Source organism: Microcaecilia unicolor, chromosome 1, assembly GCF_901765095.1.
Source record: "Microcaecilia unicolor chromosome 1, aMicUni1.1, whole genome shotgun sequence".
In the NCBI taxonomy this organism is placed as follows: Eukaryota; Metazoa; Chordata; class Amphibia; order Gymnophiona; family Siphonopidae; genus Microcaecilia; species Microcaecilia unicolor.
The window spans coordinates 556,603,934-556,627,118 of NC_044031.1; the positions used below are offsets into that span (position 1 = coordinate 556,603,934).

General features: G+C 42.9%; 1 protein-coding gene across 36 annotated transcripts in view; it reads left to right on the forward strand.

Moving 5' to 3' along the window:
• RIMS2 (regulating synaptic membrane exocytosis 2) overlaps window positions 1–23,185 on the forward strand; it is a 1,685,778-nt gene that overhangs the window by 1,087,226 nt on the left and 575,367 nt on the right. For all 36 annotated transcript variants that reach the window (XM_030217702.1, XM_030217600.1, XM_030217677.1 and 33 more), the window contains one exon: window positions 16,763–16,893. In XM_030217702.1, the coding sequence (XP_030073562.1) occupies window positions 16,763–16,893 (131 nt within the window). The remainder of the gene's footprint in view (window positions 1–16,762; window positions 16,894–23,185) is intronic.

Consider the following 23,185-nt stretch of genomic DNA (forward strand, 5'->3'; position numbering starts at 1 on the left):
ATTATAGCCAACAAAATAATTTGCTGAAGGAAGAGGTGGCCCAAATTCTATAGTTTTGATGAATTTGTTGTCAGTGGTATCATTTATAAACTGAAAGGTGCACTTATTTATATTACAAAGATCATTAGTAAATGTTTGATAAAAGTTTAGGGCCTCTTTTACAAAATTGCGCTTGCAATTCCTGCGCGGTAAATTAGAGGAAGCCCAAAGAAATTGAATGGGCTTCCTCTCATTTACCGTGCAGGAATCGCTATCATGGCTTTGTAAAAAAAAGCCCTTTGTTTTATTAGTTGTAACCATTGTTAAGTTCTGTAGTTCAGGCACAAAAATATAAACTTTGTAAATGCTGCTCAATTACTCACTGTGGTGCATAGTACATTGGGCACAGAACTATCTAAAAGGAACACTACTTCCATATTGACTGGTAAGTTTGCTGTTAAGTAAAGCCTCGGTAGAGGCCAAGATTGCATTTCTCCAGTTTTGGCTATAAAACTTCCTCAAAATGTCACTAGTTATTTTTTCACAGAGGATGATCTGGATTCAGAAGCCAGTGTTTGTTGGTACTAACCCCACATAGCTCAAGGCTTTGTCTTTTATTTGATGAACATAGAGAAAAAAGTTGCACTACACATGTCCAAAGCAGTAGATTCACCTAGGCCAAAAATGTGGTCCATAAAGGTCGAGTCGTCACTCTCAGAGGTGCATATTTAAACATCTTTGCATCCTGTTGCTCCTAAAGAGTAAGAGGGCATATCTCTAATGAATCTATGATTTGCTAATTCTCTGATGCCTGAGCTATGACATTTTGAATACAGTTTGTATTATAGGAATCAAGTAATAGATTTTCTTTGCTTTTATCTACTCTTGTAATCAGTGGTTGTAGAATACACTAGTGTAATGTCTTGACTTACTTTTGCACATGTTCTTGACCAGTTGATAGAATTATCCTGTTCACATTGGCCATTGATTAGGCTGGTGCTTAATCTGTGTCTTGCTGTTTGTTGTATTTACTTTTTTGTGGTTCAGTTTCTCTGCAATACGTTTTTGTGTTCTGGACCTATCATGGCACACTGTTATTTTGAATATTTTAAAATTTACTTCAAGTTAAGAGTCCTGTGAAGAATTATTTTCATTAAAACATTCATCAATTTACTTCGTTTTATGTCTAGGTACACTAAGGGGGGAAGTTATCAAGGTACAGTAAAAAGCATGCTTTTACCGCACCATGATCGTATCTCAGTACCACAGGTTGCTGACTCCTATGGTAGATGAATAACTCTGCTTGTGAGCCACCTCTCAAGCAGCATTATTCCAGTGGCCCGGGAGCATCTGGCCTCACAGCTTAATGGGGTTGCAGTTCCATCCACCTATCCCTGATCATATTCCACCCACCGCATCACATACCCCAACCCCCCAAAGGATCACCCCCCTTTGTCATTGGAGCCTACCGCTCCTGTACCAGGTGGTCCAGTGCTCCTAGGGCACGAGTGATCCCCACTCACTCATACCCTGCTGGCGTTGTCTCCGTCTCCAAAATGACACCACTAGTGGTATGCTTCCATATAAAAAAAACAGGTATAATTCTGGTAGTTCCTGATGATTGTGGGTTGTCCCTTGGGGGTTGAGGGTTGGGTGGGGTAGGAGGATGTGATGGGGGAGTGTGATTGTGGGAGTGGAGGTTGTAATGGGAGGAGTGTGATTGGGGATGAGGGACATGATGGGGGAGTTTGATCAGGGTGCTTGCTGGGGACACAGAGGGAGTGTGATTGGGGAGTGAGGAGACATGGAAGCATTCGATCGAGGAGCGTGATCGGGATAAATGGATAGCACTGTGGCCACTTTAAGCTCCGTCTTTGAGGCCTGGTGCTCCAGGATCAGTAAAATAACCCCAGTTTTTGGCTGGGGCTATTTTACCATTATTTTATGGCCATTATGTGCCTTGGGTTTGCACCCAGTGTTCACAGCAAGTTGCCTTTTGGTTTGTACATAGTAATCTGCTTTACATGCAATTGTATGTTTTGTATGTGGAGGACTGGGTTTGATTCCTGCTGCTGCCTGATGGTTGGTAGTGAGTTAAGATCCTGGGAAACCAGGTTCAACTTCCTCTGCAGCACCATGTGACCCTGGGCAAGTCACTTGGCCCTCCATTGCCCCAGGTACAACAGTAGTACAATGTACTACAGGTACTGCCCACCTGGACAGACCCAGTACCTGTAAAATGAAACTGTAAACTGCTTAGGTCCAAGCAGTATATAAATACTTGAATGAATTACTATGCAACCTACAGTGACCTAAATTTCACTGTGTTAGGGCAAGACAACCTGTGTTAGAACCCTTTAAGTAGCATTAAAGGGCTAGTAACACAGATTATTGCCCTAACGCAGCATGATAACTTCCCTTCTAAACTGTAGTTAAAGTATACATTTTGTGCCAAGGAAGTGCTGCAGGTACACATAGAGAATATTTTCTATAAGGGATGACATTGGTTCTGTTGTACAGTGACTTGACACCAGAAAATTTTGACAGATTGGAATGACTCATTTGGAATATTACCCATTGGCATAATTTTAGGAATTTAGCATATCTTGTACTAATCATGCATTGAATGATTTGATCCCCTGCTCTGAATTTTAAAAATGGATAAAGTAAAGTTATACTTGATTCTGTGCTTCGCTGAATTGGGAATAATGTGAGAAAGTTAAGGGGTGAATCCATTCTGATGATTTCAGCATTTTGCCTTGAATACCTGTTCAAGCAGAGACAATTAGCTGCCATGTTTCCTTTTCTCCAATATTTACAGAGAGAATAAAACAGAAAGGGGGGTAATTCAGTAACTTGGTGCCAAGATATAGGTGCCATAGTGGGGCGCGCTTAGTTCCAATTCTATAACAGCACTTAGGTGTGTCTAAGATGCTATAGAATACTAATATAAAGGTACATTTACATGGCAAAATTTAGGTGCACCCACGTATGACAGATAAATGACTGGTTCAGTGCATGCACAACTTATAGTTGTGTGCGTTGCTTGATGACACACCCATGGCCCACCCGTGCGTATCCTCCTTCGTAGTTATGCGCAAAGTGAATTTGGGGCATACTTTTTTAGAATAGTGCCTAGCACTTACATACGTAAGTGTTAATTATTAGTACCTCTGAGGCGCTTAACTGCTAGCATTCTGCAAAGTACAAGCACACTTGCCATCTAATATTAGGAGTCAAGTTATAGAATGAGGAGAAAAGTGTATTCATTTTGAAGGCCTTCCATCCACAGAAACAATTCAGGATCCTATTTACTAAGCTGCAGTAGCTGTTTATCACAAGAATTAATGTGCATGAACAGCTGTTTGTGCTGCTATATTCAAATGGTAACAGGGAAGGGAACATAGAATAAGGGGTACTAGGTAGGAACTGCTCTATACAAATAATGGGGGGATGTTACCATACATTAACTACTAACATACTGTCACGATTCAAGGAAAATGAGCCCTTGAGCCATAGCAAAGTTGGCTCTACCTATACAGAGCAAGTGCAGCACAGATCCTCGCTGACACAGACACTTGACAAAGTCCAAGACACAGGCTGGCTGGCATAGGCGGTCGGTGGCCCAACTGTTTGGGGAGGCAAAAGGGGGCAGGGTTAGGGGTGGGGCCAGAGGTGGAGCTTAAATCCATAATTGTCTGATAACACACAGAAAAAATAAATAAATAAAAATAAAAGTCACAATTAATACCTTTTATTAAATTTAGATATTAGCTATGTATCATATGTCAAAGAATAAAGTGGTTGCTCAAAGCATATACTAACCACAATCGCTCAACTGCAAAACACTATGCACAACTTTGTGCAAAAACACACTCAGAACCTTACTGTACCATAAATATTACACTGGGCAGAACCTAATACACCAATATACCACCCATACGGAAAATGCAGACGGTCAACAATATGAAACAAGGGATCATAATATCACAATTCTCATGTAGAGCCACGAAACACCATAATTCATGTTTAATGTGGGATAAAATGCCATAAATAAGTAAATAAATATAAACTTTTAATGTTGAGCACCTGATTCTCAAAGTGGACATATTCCAAACACTATAATGAAAATAAAAAGATCTTTTCTACCTTTGTTGTCTGGTGACTTTGTTTTTCTGATCATGCTGGCCAAGTATCCGATTCTGCTGCTATCTGGGGCTTCCTTTCCATTTATTTCTTTACTTTCCGCCTTTCTTCTTCATTTCTTGCCTTACATCCGTAAGTAAAAGCTGGGTCCTCTGCAGACTTGACTGTCCAGTGGATCCAACTTCTGCCTATTTTCTCCATCGATGTGCAGGTTTTCTCCCTTTTCCCTCATCTCATCTCCTTCCTCTCTCTTCCCTCTCCTCCATCCATGTCCAGCATTTCTTCTCTCTTCCTTCCCCTCCATCCATGTGCATCTCCTTCCTCTGTCTTCCCTCCCCTCCATGCATGTCCAGAATTTCTCCCCTTCATTCATGTGCATCTCCTTCCTGTCTTCCCTTCCCTCCATCCATGTCCAGCAACCCTCCTCTCTCCCCTGCCCTTCATCCATCCATGTCCAGCAACCCTCTTCTCCCCTCTAGCCACCCATGTCCAGCAACCCTCCTCTCCCCTGTAGCCACCCACCTATGTCCAGCAACTCTACTCTCCCCTCCATCCATCTATGTCCAGCAGATCTCCTCTCCCCTGACCTCCATGCATATCCAGCAATTCCCTTCTGTCCCCTGCCCCCTCCATCCATACCCAGCACGATTCTCCTCTCCCCTGCCTCCATCCATCTGGGCGAGCGGCGCCATGCGTCTCCCCTTTCCCTCCCCTTGCTTACTATCTGCCCCACGCCATCTTTAATTTACCTCCGTCCCAGCGTCGGCCGCGTCATTTCAAAGCCCGCCCTGCTGCCCATCTCTATTCTTCCCTCCCTTCGCGACATGATTCATTCCGCAGAGTCCTGCCTTCTGACATTTCCTCGAGGGCGGGACTCTGCGGAATGAACTCACGTCGCGAAGGGAGGGAAGAATAGAGACGGGCAGCAGGGCGGTCTTTGAAATGATGCGGCCAACGCTGGGACGGAGGTAAATTAAAGATGGCACAGGGCAGATAGTAAGCAAGGGGAAGGGGGAAACTCACGGCGCCGTTCACCCGCCCAAAACCCCCCCGGACGCCTAACCCTTGCCTGCTGTGGCTGGGGAGGCTTAGCCTCCCCAAGCCTCTTATACCGGGCGCCTATGCTGGCTGGAATGCTGGAGCAAGGCAGGAACACTAGAACAAGGCAGCACACACTGAAGTCTACAAGACACCAAGAAACCTGTTGCTGAGGCATTTGATAAGTGTAGGGCACTTCCTAGGTAGGCAGGATGTGATGTCATCAGTTAGTGCCATCTTGCAGGGATACAAAAAGGAAGTGCAGAGTTCCAGGAAGTAGAACAGATTCTTCAGGCACAGGAGTCTGCTGGAGACCATGGAAGATTTCTGAAAATAGGTGAGGGGTGTGACAGCACCCCCTCACCTATGCCCCCTCCCTAGTCCCTTAGGCTTGGGCTTTTTGAAAATATCTGATAAGTGCAAGGGCATGAACATTGACAGCAGGCTCCCACATATTATCGTCAGGTCCAAAGCTCTTCTAAGCTAGAAGATAGTGTAGTCTCCCCCTAATCCTCTTAGTGTCCAGAATACCTCATACCTCAAATTCTGGATTAATTGCAACTGCTGGAACGGTTGTTAGAGGTTCCCGGGGTGTGTCTCCCAACATAGTAACATAGTAGATGACGGCAGAAAAAGACCTGCACGGTCCATCCAGTCTGCCCAACAAGACAACTCATGTGTGCTACTTTTGTGTATACCCTACTTTGATTTGTACCTGTGATCTTCAGGGCACAGACCGTATAAGTCTGCCCAGCACTAGCCCCGCTTCCCAACCACCAGCCACGCCTCCCAACCACCGGCTCTGGCACAGACCGTATAAGTCTGCCCAGCACTATCCCCGCCTCCCACCACCGGCTCTGGCACAGACCGTTTAAGTCTGCCCAGCGCTATCCCTGCCTCCCAACCTCCAGTCCCGCCTCCCACCACTGGCTCTGGCACAGACCGTATAAGTCTGCCCCGCACTATCCCCGCCTCCCAACCTCCAGCCCCGCCTCCCACTTCCGGCTTAAGTAGGGACATGTGGAAGGCATTATGGAATCACATAGAAGGGAGAAGCCATAGCCGATAAGTGACTGAGCCTAGATGATGTAGTACCAAAAAGGGTCCAGTAAACCTGGGTGAGAATTTCTGGGATGGTACTTTAAGCCTGAAGTATTTGATGCTGAGTCACACCTTCTCCCCTGGGTGAAATATTGAAGCTGGTTGTCATTTGTGATTAACCTGTTGCTTGTGCGAAGCTGAAGCTTTAGTGAGCAGCTATAGGGTCTGGTCCCAAATTCCTGATAGAACATAGATAGAGTGATAGAAGAGAAAGAAGAGAGGTGGACTGGTACAGGAGTATGGGGATGTCAATACACCACATAAAAGGGAGAAGGTCTTGTAGATTCACTAACATAATTGTTGTAAGAGAATTCATCCCAGGGAAATAGAGACACCCAGTTGTCCTGGCGCTCCTTGATGTAGGCTTGGAGGAAACCTTTATTTATTTATTTATTTATTTGTTGCATTTGTATCCCACATTTTCCCACCTATTTGCAGGCTCAATGTGGCTTACATAGTACCGTGATGGCGATCACCATTTCCGGTAAGAGAAATACAGAGTGGTTCATAAATGACAGAGTATATTAAGTATTCAAGGAGAGAGAGTTAAGTTTTGCCCATTTCTGGTAAGAGTTTCAATTGTGTTGTAGGGTTCAGGTGTTTAGGTTGGATCATTCTGGTATGCCTTTATGAACAGGTTGGCTTTTTAACAATTTCCGGAAGTTTGTTAGTTCGTGCATTGTTTTCATGATGCTGTGGGCTGGACGGCCGGTGACGCGGGAGGTGGACACAGCCAGCGGCTGGTCGACGCCGCTGGAGATAGGCACTGTTGGGTGGGCGCCGAGGCCAGGCTGGGCAGCAGTGTGGCTCCGGATCGGAGTGGTCGTGGCTAGACTGCAATGTGGCACCGGCCGAGGAGTTGCAGCTGGCTCTCTGCGGCGTCCCGGTCCGGGCTGGGTGATGGGACTCAATTCGGGCTCTGCAGGCTCCGTGGTGTCTCCTTGTTCGATCACCAGCGGGGTCGTGGTGGTCCGTAGCTGAACTCCGGGCTGCTCCAGTCTGGTCCCCAAGGGTCCCGGAGCTTGGTCCCCAAGGGTCCCGGAGCTAGTTGCTCCTAAGACCGTCTATTCGGCGGCCATCTTCCTGGAAACAATCCTGGATCGAGATCTTCGCACATTCCTGGAGACATGGCTCCCCCAGTCGGTTCAGCTTGGCGAACATCTAGGGCCATTTCAAGTGGAGCGAGCCCATCATCTGGAAGGATCTGATTTACCCTTTCCATCTGGCCGTTGGACTGGAGATGATATGCCAAAAAGAAATCTAATTGGACGCCAAAATTCTCACATAACTTCCACCAAAAGTGAGAGATAAACTGGACCCCACTGTCGCTGATGATGCGTTTGGGTAGTTCGTGAAAGCAGAAGACTTTTTTAACAAATAACTGGGCCAAGGTGGCAGCGGAGGGTAAGGAGCTCATAGGGATGAAATGCACCATCTTGGAGAAGCAGTCCACCACTACGCAGATGGTAGGCATCCCTGAGTGGGGGGAAGATAGGTAATGAAGTCCATAGCAATGTTCAACCAGGGCTTCCAGAAGAGGCTGTTGCAGATCTCAAGGGTGATAATGAATGGGCTTATTTCCAGCACAGTGGACACAGGACTTGACATAGTTTTGCACATTGCGAGACATCTGAGACCACTAATATTGATGTGCTACCAGTTGAAGGGTTTTCTATTTTCCTGGGTGCCCTGCAAGTTTGGAGTTCTGTGCCCACTGCAAGACCTTCCCCCAGAGGTACTGTGATCTTGGAAACAGCAAGAATCTTAGCAGGATCAATGATGGTTTGGGGTTCAGAGATGGTTCCTGTGGAATCAAAGGGTCTGAAGAGAGCATCTGCTGAGGCATTCTTCTCCTCTAGGTGGTCAGTCAGCTGGAAATTAAAGCATGAGAAAAAAAAGACCACCTGACCCGACAAGGGTTCAGTCTTCTGGCCTCCTAAATATATAATAAGTTCTTGTGATTGGTGGTTATGGTGAGAAGATGTGAAGCCCCTCCAGTAGATATTTTCACTTCCAGGGCCAGTTTAATGGCCAGAAGTTTGCAGTCTCCGATAGTGTAGTTCTGTTCAGCCATGGAAAACTTCTTAGAAAAGAAGGAAGACAGCAACAGTTTCCTGATGGAAGAGGTCTGAGAAAGAAGGGCCCCAGGACCCACGGAGGAGACATCCAGTTCCACAAAGAAGGGACGTGAGGTATCTAGATGTTGAAGCACAGGGGCTGATAGGAAGGCTTCCTTGAGCTTTGGAAAGTCCAGCCAGGCTTTAGGCGACCAATTGCATGTGCCTGCCCCCGTTTGAGTGAGAGTTTTAAGAGGGGCCATAAGGCTAGAGTAATTGTGGATAAGTGTTTGGTAGTAATTTGCAAAGCGGATGTCCAGTTTGGTGAAGATGGACACCCCTTGTAGACGATCAGACATCTCAGCTATGAATAGTAAAGGGTACTTATTTTTAATGGTGATTTCGTTCAGGCCATGATAATCGATTCATGGCCTTAAGGATCTGTCTTTCTTCCCAATGGAAAAGAAGCCAGCCCCTGCCGGATAGGTGGAGGGACAGATGAAACCATGCTGCAGGTTATCCTGGATATATTCCCTCATAGCCTTTGTCTCGAAATGGAAAGCAAGCAAACCTTGCCATTAGGTGGCATCTTACCTGATAGGAGGTCAATGGGGCAATCATACTCCCGATGAGGCAGTAGTTTCTTGGCTTGCTTCCTGTAGAAGATGTCTGCATAGGCAGCATAAGTTGCTGGAAGACTTGGAGGCAGGAGTGATTCAGTTTTAGCCAGGGTTAGCTGAAGTTGGACAGGTGTCAAGCAGGAATGGGAACAGGTGGGCACCAATCGATATGGGGCACTTATTTCTGTAACCAAGGAAGGCCCAAAATGGCCTGATTAACTGATCTAGGGAGTACATAAAGTTCTATCATGTCTTGGTGCAAGAGGTCCACCTGAAGAGAAATAGGGCTAATAATCACCAACAGGTGCCCAGGCAGTGGGTCCCTGTATACCGAGGAGGTAGAAAAAGGTTTCCTGAGGGGGTTTACGGGAATATCATACTGGTGCATCAGTCATTCATTCACAAACTTCTCGGCAGTCCCAGAGTCAAGGAAGGACAATGATTTGTTTATCTCCCCTTTGAAGAATGGCTGGTAAGGTAATGAGGGAAGTTGAAGCAGTTCAGAATGGACCTAGAGGTGCCTCCCCATCCAACCCTAGGCCTTGAAGTTTCCCTGATTTTCTGGGACATCTAATAACATAATGTCCTGGGTCTATACAATATAAACATAGGTCTTGCACTCTCTGATGTTGTTTCTCCTACCTCCGAAAGTCAAGAATGACTTATCTGCATGGGAACCTCCTACCCCAGGGTGTCAGGAGGAGATGGCACCTGTGGCTATATGAGTTTCTGAAATCGGAGTGCCTGACGTATTATTATTATTTATTATTTATTGCATTTGTACCCCACATTTTCCCACCTTTTTGCGGGTTCAGTGTGGCTTACAGTACGTTATGAAGACTGGAAGTACATTTTGTTACAGCTCAGTTATGGATTACATTATGAAGTGTTATGAGACAAGTTTTGTAACAAGGAATATAATAATGGAAAAGATCATTGAGACATTGGAAGGAAAGAACGGGAAACTAAGTGGGGCGATACATTGGAGGGAACCCGCGGGAAACAGGTATGATTGAGGTAAGTTTGCGGGAGATGAGAAGGTGAGGTAGGGGAAGGGAATTCAGAGTGGCTGTAGTGATGCATCGTTGGACAGTGAGTGCGGTTTTATGTGTTATGGTTCTTTCCGTAAATTTCCTCAAAGAGGTGGGTCTTCAGTAGTTTGCGGAAGGTTTTTTGCTCTTGAATCGTTTTCAGGTTGCGTGGCAATGAATTCCAGTACTGCGTGCTCATGTAGGAAAAGGTTGACGCGTGCAGTGTTTTGTATTTCAAGCCTTTGCAATTAGGGAAGTGGAGGTTGAGGAAAGTTCTGGATGATCTTTTTGCGTTTCTTGGTGGAAGTCTATTAAATCCGACATGTAGGCTGGGGCTTCACCGTGAATGATTTTATGGACTAATGTGCATACTTTAAAGGTAATGCGTTCTTTAAGTGGGAGCCAGTGTAGTTTCTCTCGTAAGGGTTTTGCACTTTCATATTTTGGTTTTCCTAAGATGAGTCTGGCTGCTGTATTCTGGGCTGTTTGGAGTTTTCTCAGTATTTGCTTTTTGCAACCTGCGTATAGTGAGTTGCAGTAGTCCAGATGGCTGAGAACGAGGGATTGCACCAGGCTACGAAAGACGGATCTTGGGAAGAATTGTCTTATTCTTTTCAGTTTCCACATGCAGTAGAACATCTTTTTGGTTGTGCTGTTTGCCTGAGTTTCGAGTGTTAGGTGGCGGTCGATAGTGACTCCAAGGATTTTTAGCGTCTCTGAGATTGGAAGGTTTAGTGTTGGTGTGTTTAAAGCGGTGAATTCTTTCGTGTTGTATTGGGACGTGAGTATCAGGCATTGAGTTTTTTCTGCATTTAGTTTCAAGCGAAAAGCATCTGACCAGGTGTTCATGATGTGTAGACTTAAGTTGATTTCACTGGAGATTTCTTTAATATCTTTTTTGAAAGGGATGTATATAGTTACATCATCGGCGTAAATATATGGGTTGAGGTTGTGGTTCGATAGGAGTTTCGCCAGGGGGATCATCATTAGGTTGAAAATGGTTGGTGAAAGGGGAGATCCTTGTGGTACTCCACATTCGGGTGTCCAGGCAGCAGACGTGGTTGAATTTGATGTGACTTGGTATGATCGTTGAGTTAGGAACCCCTTGAACCAGTTTAGGACATTTCCTCCAATACCAAAGTATTCAAGTATGTGTAGTAGGATTCCGTGGTCGACCATGTCGAAGGCACTTGACATGTCGAATTGTAGGAGGAGTATATTGTTGCCGGTTGCAATCATTTGTTTAAATTTAGTCATGAGGGTAATCAGTACTGTTTCTGTGCTGTGATTCGACCGGAATCCTGATTGGGCATCATGCAGTATTGAGTGTTTGTTTAGATAATCTGTGAGTTGTTTAGTTACCATTCCTTCGGTTATTTTGGTTGTTAGTGGTATGGATGCTACTGGTCTGTAGTTGGTTAATTCGCTTGCGTTTTTCTTTGTGTCTTTAGGTATTGGGGTGAGTAAAATTTTTCCTTTTTCTTTAGGGAAAAGTCCGTTTTGTAGCATAAAGTTTACGTGGTTCGTTAGGTCTGTTATGAATTGTAGAGGAGCTGATTTCATAAGGTTGTTTGGGCATATGTCTAGTTTGCAGTGAGATTTGGCGTATCTTTTTAGAGTTTTCGAGATGAGATCTTCTGATATTAACTCGAAGTCGGTCCAGGTTCTGTCTGCTGGGTATGTTCCGGCTTCTGGGTCTAGGCATTCTAGAAGTGTGACGTATTCGATAGGGCTGGTGGGTATTTTAAGTCGTAGTTGTATGATTTTCTCTTTGAAGTATTTCGCAAGGTTGTCAACGTAAAGGGTGACATCTGTCTCCACATACCTTAGCCCTGTCTGGAAGTCAAACATCAATCTTGATGCATAGGGAAACAAGATCATTGAAATTGGTGTGGAGATCCCTCCCCACAAGTTCATCCTTAATGTGCCCTGCAAGGCCCTGCCAAAAGGCAGCCACTCGGGCTTCTTGATTCCATTGTACTTCCATTGTACTTCTGAAATCAGTGTCCAGAATTCAATGGCTTACTGACTCACAGTTAGTGTCCTTTGTTGTAGGCGCAGGAGCTTGGAAGCTGCAGAGTGAGGAAGCCCGCCAGCTCAGACTTAAGTGGGTCATCCTGCTCCAACTGGGGAGATGTCCAAGCCAGCGCTTGCCCGGAAAGGAGAGAGACAATGTAGATGTCCTTGATCCAATCAGATGGAAAGCTAGAGGGATGTAGTTCAAAGTTCATCACACAGTGGTTTATAAATCCTCAGCACACCTTGGGGTTCCCATTAAAGTGTGGCGGTACTGAGACACCAGGTGAGCCAGAGGTGGAGCTGCTGAAGAGGGTCCCACAGGGGCGTAGCTATGGGTGGGCCTGGATGGGCCCAGGCCCACCCAGTTTTGTCTCAGGCCCATCCTCACCTTATCCCACACCCGCTGTAGCGCTGCCTCCTCTCCTGCACTTCACGGTCTCTGTCTCCCACACTCGTGGCAGCGCTTTCAATTTGCTATCAGCGCTGCCTGCCTGACAGCTGACAGATGCAGCGCGACGTCCTCCTGCTCCGGGGCCTTCCCTCTGCCGCATTGATTCAACTTCCTGTTTACGCAGGGCGGATTGCACGCGGCAGAGGGAAGGTCCCGGAGCAGGACATCATCGCGCCGCGTCTGTCAGCTGTCAGGCAGGCAGCGCCGATAGAGCGCTGCCGCGGGGGTGGGAGAAGGAGACCATGAAGTGCAGGAGAGGAGGCAGCACCACGGTGGGAGAAGGTGAGTGGAGGTAGCGCCGATAACTTTAAATGTGCTGGACAGACGCGTGCGCACGTGTGTGTGTGTGTGGGGGGGGGGGGGGGCTTGTAGTGCCCACCCATCCAACCCGCTGGCCCACCCAAAAATTGTCTTCTGGCTACACCACTGGGGTCCCGGAAATGGATTTCAAACCAAAGGGGCTGTGGTTTGCATTGCCGCTAGCTGAGCACAGCCCCCCCCCCCAAAGGGTTCCCATAAGCTGTGGAAGTTGAGCCTGTTGTTGCTGGACCACCTGGGCAAGGTCCTGAAGAAACTAGAGGGGCAACTTGTCAGTTGAGCTCATGGTCTCAGTAAACTCTCATGATTTGAGGAAAGTGAGCCTTTGGGCCGTAGTGAAGTTGGCTCCACCTGTATGGAGCAAGCACAGCACAGGTCCTTGCTGACGGCTGCTGACATAGACGCTTGGCAAAGTCCAAGACACAGGCTGGCTGGAATGCTGGAGCAAGGCACAGCAGGCACACGCAAACTAGGCAAGGCAGGAACACTGGAACAAGGCTACACACACTGAAGTCTATACGATAATAGGAAGCCTGTTGCAAGGCACTGGTTGAGTATAGGGCACTTCCTTAAATACCTAGGCAGCATGTGATGTCATTAGACAGTGCCATCTTGCAGGGCTATAAAAAAGTACAGAGTTTGAGGAAGTAAAACAGATTTTTCAGGCATTAGAGTCTGCTGGAGACTATGGAAGACTTCTGAAAACAGGTGAGAGGCATGACACGTGGCAAGTAATGCAATGCAGTTAATGCCACTTCAAGAAGATTAGCATGCTGCATCACACGTCATTGGCCATGCTGTTAACACTCATTAGGGACTTTCTTTGTGCAGACTGCATGCCTGGCTTCCCTGAAGAGATTAGATTTTATTTAAAATATTTATAAACTGCACTATCTACAAATTCTATGTGGTGTTCAATAATAACATACATAAAATAAAAAGAAAGACATTTAAAACATAATCAAGAACAGATTCAATATACATAAGGACAAAACAATCAGATATATAATCAGGAATCATAAACTTGTGCAAATAAGAAGTGCTTAAGTTGCTTTAGAACTGAGCTTATACTGTTGATATCGTGGGGGAGAGTGTTCCAAAGATGGGTCCCTTCAATCTGAACCATTCTGAAGCGATATATTTCAAGTCTGACATGTTGGGAAACTGGAAACATCCAATAACAGTTTTATCAGCAGACATTCAAACTGCAACTTGGACGATAAATTCTCAGTATAGTCACTAGGGCTAAAGGCACCTTACTATTCAAAGCTTTATGAATTAAAAGCAATACTTTGAACACGAGAGCATATCGCAAACTAATGCAGTTCCCTGAATGCTGGAGAAGTGTGGTAGCGGTGTTAGTCCACTACACCCATCCTGTCAGAATATCAATGATATGCTTTGATGTCCCCATGCATACCTCCTACCCACCCCCATCCTCCCACCCTGTCAGACTGTCATAGTAATGCTTGAATGTTTTCACTTATATACTGTGAGGCATATTTTCAAAGCACTTAGCCTTCCAAAGTTCCATAGAAACCTATGGAACTTTGGGAGGCTAAGTGCTTTGAAAATGAGCCCGACTGTCAGCTAGCACATTTGCTTATTTCTGATCTGACGAAGAAGGGCAACCTTCGAAAGCTAATCAAGAAATGTATTAAGTTATGTCCAATAAAAAAGGTATCATCTTATTTTCTTTTCCATGTTTTATTTTGTTTGATTTCCATTGATAACCTCAATGCTGGAGAAATACGACATGATCAAGGAAGTCAAATAAGTAATCTAGCTGCTGAATTCTGAGCAATCTGTAAAGCCTGAATTAAATGTTTAGGCAAGGCTAGGGCAAACCAAGGTTTGCAACACAGTCCGAAAATTATCAGCTGGTAAAAGATCTTTCAGTCTACAAATGGATTTTAACCTAAAAGAAGTCTTTTGAACAACATTACTCACTTCAGGTCTGAGAGACAGTGAGGAATCAACAATAACTCCTAAAGAGCAAGATTGTAATACAATTGGAACAGAAATGTCATTCATCTTAACTTCAGAGGGAACAAAAGAAAGTTCAACGTGATGGCAATACTTCTAATAGTTTACACAGGGGTTTTGCAGTTACCACATACTCAGTTTGACTGTGGCCAAGTGTTAACTGCAAAGCCTTAGAATACATTTTTTAACTGCCCACAAGACTTCCATTACATTTTTCCTTGTTATGATGATATAAGCAAATAAACTGAACCACAATACATAAAGTTATACATTACCAGCAGTCATATAAATCATTCAGTATATACAATTGACCAAACTTTTTCAAGATAGCTGAAAAAAAGGCCAAATTTGCACAGTGAAAAGTCTTGAAATATTTAAGCATATCATTGTACTATCATTTTAAACATAAAAGGGTTATGTAGTACATTGATTATAAGTTTATAAAAGTGGTGAAGACAGCGATTAAGCATCCTAATTTTAATTGCTTTTACATATGGAGGCATATTTCAAAGCACTTAGACTTACGAAGTTACGTGGAGGGACATTTTCGATATAACATTTAAGTTGGATTTTGGATGTTTCGAGCTAAATGTCCCAAATCCAAATAGCAAATGTAACCATTTTTTTAAAATACCATTTTAAGCAAGGTTTTTTGCTTTTTGCATGTATCTTTTAAGGCCATTTTTGAAAAATAAAATGCACAAGTTAAAAACGCACAAAATCAAGTCATTGGGATATAGGGGGGCGGGACAGCATTTTTATTAAACTGGTCCACTTGGACTTCATATAAATGCTCCCAGGTACATATCTCACCATTGCTCCATTATCTTGTCTGCTGAGCCCTCCAAAACCCACTAGCCCCAATTGTACACCACTACAATAGCCCTTATGGGTGAAGGGGCACCTATATGTGGGTACAGTGGGTTTTTAGTGAGTTTTGGAGGGCTCACAGTTTCTATCACAGGTGTATCAGGTAGGGGGAGGTATAGGCCTAGGTCACCCTGTTTACAGTGCATTGCATCCAACATTAGACTACTCCAGGGACCTGCATGCTACTCTAATGGACCTGACTATAACATCTGAGGCTGTCATAGAGGCTGGTAAGTACTATTTTTATTCATATTTTTTTTTTTTTTGGGGGGGGGAGGGGTTCAGTGACCATAAGGGGAGTAAGGGGGTGGGGTCATCCTTGAATCCTTCCAATGGTTAGCCGGTCATTTAGGGCACCTTTTTGTGTCTTATTCATTAGAAAAACAGGTCTAGACCAAAATGTTGAAGTTTTCGCCCTAGATATTTTGGGTTTGTTCCATTGAGGCTGTAAAATGTCCAAGTATTGGACATGCCCTCATTCCACCTTCAAAACACCCCCGACATGCCCCCTTGTGATTTGGATGCACTGCAGACGAATTGCATAGATAAATGTCTGCAAAATAGGTTTCAAAAATACTGATTTTAACATTTTGAGAAGAAATTCATCCAAATTCTGCTTTATGACACTTTTTGGATGTTTTTTTTCTTTCAAAAATGAGCCCCATAGTAACCTATGGAACTTTGTAAGTCTAAGTACTTTGAAAATGAACCCCATAGTAATCCTTGCTAATGCCAGGTAAGTCACTATCCAGCGGTACAGAATATTGTAAATGTACTACCACCTGCTGCAAGGTCTCTTGTTCATTCACCCCAAAACAGTTTCCAGCTGCAAAGGGACTCTTCATCTATTCCCCTTCATTCAAATTACAGTTTTCCAAGCTGTTTTCATGTTTGCTAAACAAAGGTATTGTGTCCTCTGTCTTTTCATTCTGGGTTTTTTGTTTTTCTTGTTGTTGTTGTTTTTTTTTAATTTTCCACTGCAGAGGATGTCTTCCCCATGGAAATCTGAGACATCTTCTGAGCTCTGGAAATCAATGAAGTGTGTTAAATCCAAAGGATTTTAAAGTAGACATTTGTGTTTAGAATGTTGGTCTTTTACATTGTTGTTACAGAAATAAATAACTAATGAATATTTTTGCTTTCCAGATAAAACTCTGGTATGACAAAGTTGGTCATGAGTTGATAGTAACAATACTAGGAGCAAAGGATCTTCCCTCAAGGGAAGATGGGAGACCAAGAAATCCTTATGTTAAAATTTACTTTCTTCCTGATAGAAGGTAGGATAAAACAAACTTCAAACCCCTGATACATACTAAACCTGAATATTTGAATAGTGATATAATGTCAAAAATGATGCATGGGGTTACAAACCTTTGATACTTAGTACTGGGGCCTATGCACTAAATGTTACTTTGTGTGTAGAAATGCATTAAGAGCTTAGTATGCATACTAAACCAGACCCAGATAATGTTAAGGTTTAGTGGACATCTAAGAAACAGCATAGTATTTTCTCCTCTTCTCTGTTTAGCATGCACTTACTAAGACCTGCCTCAGACAGGTGTTAATTTGAAGGGTATACTACTAGTGAATATTGTGACTGAATGATGAAAGTAATGCACATTAGATAACACTGTGAAAATTTTCTCCAAATATCTTAACTAAAGCCATCTTTCCACATGTCTCTTCAGTTGCATTAAGTACTAACACACGCTTGATGCAGCAGAAGTAGCCTAATACGGAATGCGCTAAAGTGTTCTACATTAATTTTGACTTCTGCACCCATGAAGCGCAAAGTAATTATTTTTTGTAATTTTTTTGGAGGGTGTGTTGGGGCAGAGAATGGTCCTAGATGCGTTAATCATCTAGTCCATCCACATTACCACTGTGCTAACTGGTTAGCGTGTCAAAAATGCTGGTGCCCTTAGTTCCTCCAAAATAAGAGGCAGTAAGTGCTCCCATGGTAATTTTTTATAAAAAAACAACACACTAATGCTAAAATTCATCCATTGCCAGAAACACAGCAAATAGAAAAGAGCCCTTTGAATGCTAAGCCCATTTCTTAGTACAGCTTAGTAAAAGGGTCCATAAGTCATCTTATGTTTGTTTTCTGGCCCCCTCCAAGGTGAAGGTTTCCCTCACACTTGCTCTATTAAATTATAAAATAATTTGCTACCCAATCTCTTCTCACTTCTTCCTGACATCAAAGAACGGAACTATCTCCCCTGAACCTCAGTTCCCTTTATAGCCCCCAGATTACCCCTGAAGCTATGCTGGGAGGAAACCACAAACTTACCTTGTCCTTATTCAGGGGCATAAACATTTTCTGCATGTAAAGCTAAAGCATGGTTTACATATAAAAAATCTTGTTATAAAATTGTATGGGGATATACACATGTAAACTGTAGGGTGCCGAAAGATAATGATTAGATTTATATAATCTTTTTTTTCAATGAAATGTAGTTTACGTTGGATAGGGGCAGAGCTGCGATGTACGTGTATACTTGTTAAGATAAATCCACTTAAAGTCCAAGTGGCAGTAAGATATCAGAAAAACTATTTAAAACCCAACGCTTAAGCCGTAACTTAATTAAGTTATCAAACACAAATTCAGATATGTCTTTCTCATTGACCTCGACAGTAACTCTATGATATACTGAAATCATCATTGGTCCAATAATAGTTTTATAAATTTAAATATATAAATGTATTTATTATTTTGTATTATGAAAAATCTCTAAAAGATCGCTTATCTTTTGTCTGTTAAACTTGCAAAACTCAGAAGTGTTTTGTGAGATGTACCTGATTTCTGACATGCAATCCATGGGGAGCTTTGTTTGCATCAGGACTTTGGATACTTATTAACATAGGTGAAATGGATTAACATAGGAGAAACACTGTGGCAAATAAATTTACTTCAGCATTTAATAAGGACCAAAGTTATGATGCAGAGGTGGTGAAACATGACCCATGTTGGCTGGGGTCCTTATAGCGGCTTATAATGTCATAAGATAAGTGATCTTTTTAAAGGCCCTGTTTACTAAGCCGCGCTGTAGGTGCGCTAACGTTTTTAGCGCACACTATTGCTAGAGACACTCATATATTCCTGTGGGTGTCTCTAGCATTAGCGTGTGCTAAAAACGCTAAAGCACCAAGTAAACAAGGCCCTAAGATTTTTCCTGATACAAAATAAATAAGTTTATATATTTAAATTAAAAAAAGATTATTGGTCTGATGATGATTTCAGAGCTGTGCCTCTATGTGAAATAGTTACTGCCAAGGTCTGTCAAAAAAGCAAAAAAACCAAAGCTATGCAAGTCCCATCTGATTTCTTAAAGTAACCCACATAATCCCTGGCTCCCTAACACCACTCCCTGTACCACCCTTGAACTGTCTACTTTTTCTTGGGCTGCTCAGAGGTGATACTCGCTTTAGTGCCACTGAATATTGGGGGTTAGGTGGTGGTAAGTAATTTAAGTGGGCAGGAACCTCTCCTGTCCACTCAAGTCAATTTAAATATAGGCCCAAAGAAATGTATTGTGTAAATCATTGATATACCATAAACCTAGGCTGCTATTGGAAGATAATTAGCATGCCCATGTTGTGGCACTTTAGCATATTAGACTCTTAGGTAGGTACCTTAATCATTTTAATATTGACCCCAATAGTTTTAATGTCGCCAATAAAAGATCTAGTTTCTGTAGAATGGCCTGAGCATGCTGGTTACTGCTGTCTGTGGTGTGGTTTGTGGATGCAAAAGCCAAGTGTTATGAGTCTTCAGCTAAAACAGCAGTCTGGGCAGCGAGTATTTCTTCTGAGCTATCCAATTACTTTTGGAAATCCTTGAGATAAGTCACTGCTGCAACTACAAATCACTACCACCCCCTCAAAAAATAATCTTTAGCTTACCTACACAAAACACCACTGTGGCTAAAACCAACCTTGGCCTTAATGCTATAAGGTGCTTTCTGAAAGTGGATAGATGCTGGATATGGGGCTAGCAGTTTTTTTTTTCTGCCTTCAGTGGTTTGGATGCTGTGAGTTTGACCAAAGCACTTTTTGTTGCCAGGCCTTCTCCTGTTTGTAGACTATCCTGGCTGGATGTCACATAAGAGTATTGGTTTGTCATATTGAAGGTGTATGGCACAGCTTCAATTTGTCTATGCTTTTGTCCTTCTATGTCTCTTCTACATTTTCTGCCTCCATAGTAGATATCAGCGACATAACTTTGGTCTGGATTTTAGTCTCATAGAAATCTGTTTTCTTTCATCTCCTTTCCTGAAGTCCAGATACATTTATGCTTCTGTATTCAGTACATGTACTAGGCTTCTTTTATACACATATTCAGCAAGGGTACTGTCATGTGGAAAAGATTACTGCATCTGATCACTTTAGATTTGTGTTCTGTCTACATATTGGTCAGTGGTCAGGTAGATACAGCATGAAGTCCCTATATTTTTTTTAGTTAGCTTATTTATTAATATCACGTCCCTATTATTTAGGTTATTTTATAATGTGTGCACTAAAAATTAAGGGCCCCATTTACTAAGCCGCACTATAGGCACGCAAGTGTTTTTAGTGCATGCTACAGGAATGTATGGGTGTCTCTAACATTAGCGCAGGCTAAAAACCCTAGCGCACCTTAGTAAACAGGGCCCTAAGTTTATTGGATATTAACTGACATTTTATCATGCACTTTAACATTTTTAGTGAGTGCATGTTACAGAAATTTCATGCAGGTTTTAGTGCAGAGGCCCTGTGGCATGTGTAATTAGGTAATTATTTTGATGATTTTATGTTTTGTAAAATTTAACTAAAAGGTGATTGCAGTATTCTACAGGTAAAAGTTGTATTTTTTTGTAGATCAAATAAAAATGTGCTTTCAAACACAGGGGTTTCTGAATGTTGTGTGGTTTAGTAAGTAGGGAATATTCTACTAATGGGTAAATTTTTCAGGTGGACAGATGGGAGTTTTCTTTAAAATTTTTACCAGTTAATAACCAGAAATCTTTTGTTTTGAGGTATTAGGCTTGTAACTAATTGTGAAATTCTCCTTTAGGGAATTGTTCCATTTTATTGAATTTAATATTAAAGTCAGATGGTGTACATCTAATATTGTTCCTGTGACTGTTTGAATGCTATGTAGTAATTTTTCATAATTGTTTCATAACTGAGTTTCCTAAATAAACCTATTGTTTAGAGGCAATATTTATAATGAAATGTGTACAGTTATTACAAAGTGTAGATGTCTTATTCATCCTATTTTGTCCTGATGACATTTTTAATAAGGAGAACCAGCATAATCATTTTAGTACATGCTTTCAGATGTATAGAACGTGTGGCTTGGTTCTTTAAACTAGAGCTTTAACACCTATACCCCTGTTTATTAAGGCATGACACAACCCATTCAGAGTGAATGGGCTGTGTTGGCATTAGTGCACTTCAGCCGCTTGCTTGGCTTAGTAAACAGGGGGGCTAATTTTTAACAGCTCCTGGAATATATTTGTATAGAAAATGGAGAAAGTTGAGAGGCCAAGTAGCTGCCTGTTTTATAAAGACACACATAAGCCTACATGTCTTTATAATATAGAAGCACAAAAGCAGCCTAAATTTGACCCAGATTGAGAGCTGGTATAAATGTATGCAGCTGAAGTACACAAGTAGATGTATATCTTATAACCTACACACACACACTCATGACTGCAAACAAGCTTCTTTCCCGAACACATCTATATCCGGGTCACATTCAGTTATATGCCTACTTGTCATAACATGTATTATATGCATTGGATTTTCTAAGAAGCACACAGGCAGATGGTCTGCAAGATCCACGACAACAAAAAGAAGAAAAAACCCAAGCAGTGAAGTCAAGCAATATTTATTCAATGCAGATAAGTAAAAGCAACATGCAGCTTTCCTTTAACAGCCCAACAGGGACAGGTTTCGCCCTCTCAAGAGTTGTGTCAGGGGCTTAACACAAACTATAAGATAAAGAAAGAAAAAGCCATCGGATACTGTTGTATATCAGAAACCACCTAGTACATACAAACCTTCAAACTAATAAAGCATATGAAAACCACATCAGCTAAATGTTCAGTGCAGAGAAAGTCAATTCTTTCCCTGGTTGATACTAGAAACATACAAAAGCATAAATAGTACAATGAATTAAAACTTCCCTCTTGGCAGCCAAAAATATAAAAAAAATAAAAAATGATATTGATTTACCAGATCTTAAAAAGATATTACTTACCAAAGCAGTATATAAAACAGTGTTTGCAAATAGCAAGCTGATTCTCTCCAGGTAAGCTGCAGTCTGTCTCACAGGTTGCTCCCATATGTAAATTACTATAAGTGTGTGTCCGGTCAAAGTTAATTTATATAGCTTCCTTCCTCTACTTATCAAACTTACTCTTCAAATGTATAGAAAAGAAAAAAACAATTTTAGAAAAAAATCTATCTTAAAAATGGGCAACAAATTATATACTTACTTTTAAAAGTAGCCTAATAGACTAAAAACATTCAAAAATAAAAAAATGTTTTGATTTGGAAACCGAAGCTGGCAAATAAAAGACTAACCTCAGGTTAGCTAAAACACTGTGGACTCACCTGTAAAAAATGACTTTTAAAAATGTTTTTCCAAAAATGGACATGCCGCAAAATGAAAATTGCCACATATCCATTTTGGGTCTGAGACCTTACCACCAGCCACTGACCTAGTGATAAAGTCTCATGCGGTAACCGGGCGGTAGTGGCCTATGCGTGTCAGAAAATAAAAAATATGTTTTGGACGCGCACCAAAAATAAAATTACTGCAAGGGTTACGCGGTAGTCGGGTGGTTACTAGGAACTGGCGCTCATAGGTGCTTACACAGCTTAGTAAAAAGGCCCAGTGGTGTACCGAGGGCGGGGAGGTTGGGGCAGACCGCCTCGGGTGCAAACCAATGGGGGGGGGTTGTTCTTCTAACATCTGCTCCGTCCGTCAGTTTAGCCTTCCCCTAACGCTGCACCGGCATGCGCCTTACACCTCTGCGGCTCACTTGTCTCCTCCCAGCGGCTCCTTTCTCTCTGCCTCCCTCTCCAGTCTCTGAGTCCCGCCCATCTTGACTACTTACAACGTCACTACGCCTTCCTCCCCCTGCGACACCCTGCGTGCCAGTGCGCCTTGCGGCCTTCCTGCTGCAGTAACGTCTCCTCCAGGTGTTTGGTTCCTCTCTCCATCCCAGCTTGCGGCCGACCGCCCTCTTCATTGCAGCCGCAAGCTAGCGCCTTCTGTTTCCTTCCAGCTTCCTGCACTGCTAGTGCACTCCTTCACCCCTGCCGGCCACCAGTCTATCGTCGGCAGAAGAATCTTGAATCACTTCCATTCCAGCCAGCAGCCGGGTAATTAGGCCCTGTGGCGCAATCTAATATTTATTTATTTAAATTGACTTTAAAAAATATTTCATTGCATTTTCTGCTGCTGCTAGTTTGACAAGAGCAGCAAGCTGCAACCGGGGGGGGGGGGGGGGGGTGTCATAAAATGTGAAAAGGAAGGACCGGGGGGGCAAGAACACTACTCTGGATGGGAGAGAA